Below are 4,981 nucleotides of genomic sequence, written 5' to 3'. Positions count from 1 at the left end.
CCTGCGGGCCCCGAGCCTGCCTCCCTGCCCTCCTCTCTCCGCAGAGATGTGGTATGGCGTCTTCCTGTGGGCCCTCGTCTCCTCCCTCTCCTTCCACGTCCCGGCCGCTCTGCTAGCGCTCTTCACACTCAGGCATCACAAGTACGGCCGGTTCATGTCCGTGAGCCTCCTGCTGATGGGCATCGTGGGACCCATTACTGCCGGCATCCTAACAAGTATGGTAGATGCTCTAAAATACCGACCGGGTGGCTCTGTAGCGACCTCAGATTGCCTTCAGGAGCACACCAAACCGCAGCGTTCCCTGGGGTAGAGAGGAGATGGATGTTTTGGCTATATTCCCCCCTGCCCCATGTTTGAAAGTGTTGGACCGTCCCCTCTATTGAGCCCTTTGTTGGGTACCAACCATGCCTGTCAGGTGCAGAGCCAGGGGGGGCTTCAGCTTTCCAAGCACTTGGAGAAAAACCACTTACAGATTTGGTGTCTGTGCCCCAAACTGGGCAATATTTGCAGCTTGTGGGCTGTGGCATAGAGAATCTTGTGACGAGAGTATGTCCAAAACCGCCCCAACCTCCACACCTTCAAGCGGAGTTTCCCCACCAGTTTACCCATTGCCACCAGCATGCATTGGTTACTGGCTGAGGTTTGTCCTGGTAAATCCTGTATGGTGTCCCTTCCAGCCAGTGCAAGGGCCCTCTCCCACAGAGCCCCCTGTTCTCTGCCCCAGACTCAGATGCTCTGAGACTTCCCCCTTTGTCCCTGTGGTACAACAGGGTCACGCTCTCACATTTTGGCTTTTTCTCCTCTCCACAGGTGCTGCCATTGCTGGAGTTTATAGAGCTGCAGGGAAAAAAATGATTCCCTTTGAAGCCCTCATTTTAGGAGTGGGTCAGACATTCTGCGTGGTGGTGGTTTCATTTCTGCGCATTTTAGCCACTCTCTAGCCCTTCTTCAGGCACTGGAGATCGCAAATTGAAGGAAGAGCAAAGGATCTGCTGCCTGCGCCACCTCTGAAGCAAACCACAAGGGAGCGCAGCTTGTGACGCTGGTTAAAGGATTCGTGAAGGCCTGCTCCTGCCTCCGTGAAGCTAAAAATTGTGAATTTTGTTACTTTTTGGTAACATTAAGTGCCAAGTGAAACTTTATTTCTCTGGAGGGTAGGAAAAGGGCTTCCAGAGGAGGAGGCCCGCAAACTTTTTCCCAGTGGTGAATTGTAGCAGCAGGGTGTAACTAAGATACGATACAGGCTGTCCTGGGGTAGAAACAGTACTGCATGGCATTGTGATGTCTTCGGAACTCACTTAATGTTTGATCTCTTGCTGCTTTGTTTGCGGTGAACCTGAAACTATTTTAATGTGAATTTTTTTTAAGTGAGAAACTTAATTTGTTTTCTTCCTGGCCCCAACTTTCTAATACTGGGCTCTCGGTCATAGTGAATTTTGGAGCGGCAAAAGGAAAAATCCGTTTAGACAGGTGAAAGTGCAAATTTGTGGCCGAGGCTGTGACTATGAAAGCTGTGGCAGGGGAAATAACCAGTGTAAAAAGCGATCACTGTGAATTTTAGTACAGTGAAGCTCTTCAGGCACTGCGTTCCTTCTGCCTGAGAGGCGAAGTGCAGCTGAAGGGGCGCTACGCTCTGCTGACCATGCTAGAAATCCCACGGGCGTGTGCGAACGTGCGCTGTTGCTTCTCGGGCTCTGAAGGAGGCTTGTATTTTTAAACTTCTCCATTCTCCTTTTACTTGCTGAACGTCTTTACGCTGCTGTGGTGGAATTGGGTGTCTTCACTGACATGTAAACATTGCTGGCTGGCTTACAGAAAATTCAGCACGCTTCGGTGACTGTGCTGCTGAGAACGGCACAGCCAGCGCTGGGTTGTTGTGACCCAGGGTTTTCCCTGCAGAGGCGGGGAGTGCGCTGTGTTTTTGGCATCCAGCCCGCAGCGTGCCGGCAGGCAAGATGCCTGCAGGGGTCCTGGGAGGAGCCTGGGCAATTCCCATCTCCATCAGGGATGAGCCTTGCAAATGTAGCCCCAAACCAACCCTTACTGGCAGGCAGTGTGGTCTCTAATGAATTATTTGAGTTTGTTTTAAGTGACTTTTAACTAACTCTTAGATCTGCCCTCTTGCCTGGAGGCACGCCACGTGGCCGGGGCTCGTGGGTCGCTAGCTGGGCGCTTTCTGGGAGCTTGGTTTTTTTGGGGAGGCTCTTGGGGAAGCTGAGGTTGAATCCCATGGATGCAGCTGGGTGGTGTAGCCAGCCCCGCGGCTTTGCTGTGGTCCTTGTTTGTCTGTTACCAGCTGACGGCCGTGTGGGCTGCCGAGGGAAGGCGCTGTCTGTGCCCAGCCTCCCAGGACACATGTCCCATCTGTCCCATCCCAGCTGAATTCCTTTGGTTTCCAAACCAGCTCTCCTCTTGGACCCGCAACGCTTCGTAAGGCCGGTTGTCTTCCGCGAACCCCGTGTCCTCTGTGCTGAAACAACCTCCAACAGGGCCATGTGCTTATCATGAAGAATTTCTCTCTCTGTGCTAACTTCTCTGGGGTGCTCTGGTGACAGCTGATGGGGAGAGGTGTTTGTCAGGAGCTACTTACTGAGATTACTCTAAATTTTAGCCTGTGTTAATTCAGGGCACAAAGCTGTGCGTTTTAGGAATGATTTTAATGTGAATTCTTCTCCTTAGGTGAGTGAGGTCCAAGGGGTACACTAAACCCTGGATTTTTGGAGTGCCCCATGTGCTGTGCTGCTTGTAAAGAGCCAGTCTTCCTACCACCACATCCCCTGGCGGAAGATTTGGCCTCTCCTTCCCTCTTTGCTTCTGCCCCCAGTGAAAAAGCAGGAATTACAATCTCTCTAGATGTCCTTTCCCCCTTCCCGCTTCTTGTTTCAAATGGCTGCATACACAGCGCGTGCCTGGAGTGCCTGGTTTAATTCACGTGAGTTATCCTGCATTTTCCTGGATGGATTAAAAGTCCCTTGTGGGACTTGGACTGGGCAGGTCTGGCCTTACCTTTCAGGTGATGCTAGAAACCAGTGTCCTGGGCAGCCGCTGTGCTCCCCTTTCCCCCTGCCCCGGTGCCTGGCGTCCCTTGGTAGCAAGGACTAAGCTGATGGCAGCGGGGAAAGCACTTTAGCAGTGTGCCCCATGCTATGGCACGAGGATGGTTCCTCTGCGGTGATGGGGACAAGGCTGGGCTGTTAAGAGCTCAGAACAAATGGAAAAAAAAAAAAAAGTTGCTTGATAAAATCCCTTGGTGCTGGGCAAACTGAAACCCTTCTGTTTTCTACCCATTGTGATCTCCCAGTCTGTTTTGGGGGCGGGGTGGGGGGGATCTGCTTCACTTCAAGAGTTGGCAGCTCGGCTGCTCTTCGGAAATTGAGTAGTTGGAGCCAGTGGTGCCTCCCTTTGCCCAGGCATCATGAAATTTTCAGGGAATTCTTGAATGAAAGGTGAACAATCAGCTGCTGACTTGTCCTGACGGGTATTAGCACTGGGGGAGAGTTCTTTGTGTCGCCTCGGTACCCGCAGAGCATCCACCGCTCCCCCAGCTGCCTTCCCAACCTCCCTCTCCAGTATAACCAGATCCAAATGGGAAGGAGGAGTAGTTTCGAGTTGATGCACCGGATCGGTCGTTGCCAGTGGTTTCCTCCCCTTTGGTTTCCTCCCGTCTCATCACATCGGTTTGGTCTTCCCTTGGTGTTCCCTACCCCAGGCGAGGCGAGCGGAGGAATTCCTTCCGTTTTCAGCAGGTGTTGGTAAACTTCGCTCGGTCAAACTCACCAAAAGCTGCAAAAAGCTTGTGACCACGTCACTGCCGAGGTGTCCCAGGCTGGGCAGCGCTGCGACCCCCTGGCCAGGGAGCCCAGCCAAGAGTGTCGGCCAAGGAAACACCTCGCAGAGAAGCCGCCTGCCCTGGAGAAACATCGCTGCTCGAGCTGAGACTCGTGGCCCTGCTGCCTGTGTGCGAACGTTTAGATGCCGCCCAGCTTCCTAACTCGCTAACGACCGCGGCTGTTGTGAACAAATCTTTGTATGATAGAAAACTCTGTAAATTTTATTTTTCTACTGACAGTTCTAATCCTGATGATGATTATCAGTAAATTCTGTAAAGATCGAGGTGAACAGAGTTGTGTGTTTCTCCTGCAGGGCGATGAGGGGGCCTGGGTTGTGCTTTTGGAAATGAGCCTTGCTCCTGCCTCGGGGACATTGCGCCAGGGCATGTCCTGCTTATGGTGATTAAGGTTCTGGTGGTTAATTTTGTCTCGATTAGGAGCTGGACGTGCACCTGCAGCCAGGCACCGCAGCCCAAGGTGACACCTCGCTGCTGCTCGGCTCTTGGGGATGGGCTCAGCCTGTTTGGTGGCTGGGAGTCCCCATCCCTGAGCGGATGGGCAGGTTCCCCGCAGCCCCTGGGCTTGGTGCTGGCCCGCTCCTGTCCCCCTGGGGCGGTTCCTGCCCCAGGATGGTGGCTTTGCCGGGACCATTAGCGCTGTTTGGGCTCTCCGGGGGGAGCAGGCGAGGGAGTCCTGGTCTCCCCTTGCTGCTCTCGGCACGGGGCACGGTTCAGCCTGGGACCCTGCGCCTCATCTGCATGGCTCCAGCCAAACCCAGGGCTGGAGCCCCACCTGCGCTATGGGGCCTGCCTTATTTTATATCTCTATGCACTCTGCATTGGTGGAGATCGGCAAAATGAGTTCCTAGGAAGGTGGCAGCTGTGCATGGTGGCCGTTCCCTGAGGGCTGGTGACCACGTGGCTTCGCTGCTGCCCCCCCAGCCCCCCAGCCGAGTGTGCTCAGAGATCGAAACTGGCCTGAAGAATTCACATCCCGAGGTGGCAGGGACCCAGGAGGCTTTATTGGCAGTAAAAGGTCAGCACGTTCTCTTGGTTTCCGCGGGTGAGGATGACGGGGGGTCTCAGGTCCTGTGAGAGGGTCTCGAGCCAGGCCATGTAGAGGGAGCTGGGGCAGCGACCCTTCCTGCCGAC

At 54.1% G+C, this 4,981-nt stretch overlaps 2 protein-coding genes across 2 annotated transcripts in view; one reads left to right on the top strand and one right to left on the bottom strand.

The window, feature by feature from the left end:
• The first annotated feature begins 9 nt into the window (after window positions 1–9).
• On the top strand, window positions 10–4,087 carry TMEM170A (transmembrane protein 170A). Its single transcript, XM_009643258.2, has 2 exons — window positions 10–215; window positions 811–4,087. The coding sequence occupies exons 1-2, from the start codon at window positions 47–49 to the stop codon at window positions 939–941; spliced, it is 300 nt and encodes a 99-aa protein (XP_009641553.1). The 5' UTR covers window positions 10–46; the 3' UTR covers window positions 942–4,087.
• A 762-nt stretch (window positions 4,088–4,849) lies between these two features.
• SLC12A3 (solute carrier family 12 member 3) overlaps window positions 4,850–4,981 on the bottom strand; it is a 10,420-nt gene continuing 10,288 nt past the window's right edge. The window contains 1 exon segment of the mRNA XM_009643311.1: window positions 4,850–4,981. This exon segment is cut by the window's right edge and continues 1 nt beyond it. Within this exon segment, the coding sequence (XP_009641606.1) occupies window positions 4,850–4,981 (132 nt within the window).

This window comes from Egretta garzetta, unplaced genomic scaffold (assembly GCF_000687185.1).
Source record: "Egretta garzetta isolate BGI_Z169 unplaced genomic scaffold, ASM68718v1 scaffold27, whole genome shotgun sequence".
In the NCBI taxonomy this organism is placed as follows: Eukaryota; Metazoa; Chordata; class Aves; order Pelecaniformes; family Ardeidae; genus Egretta; species Egretta garzetta.
Note: the sequence above shows the minus strand (reverse complement) of the source record. Positions and strands in the feature narration are given on the sequence as shown.

Bases quoted from the DNA above. Each gene is read 5' to 3' on its own strand.
- TMEM170A (XM_009643258.2), top strand. From the start codon at position 47: ATGTGGTATGGCGTCTTCCTGTGGGCCCTCGTCTCCTCCCTCTCCTTC. The intron at 216-810 runs GTATGGTAGATG...TCCTCTCCACAG, and splicing joins TACTGCCGGCATCCTAACAA to GTGCTGCCATTGCTGGAGTT.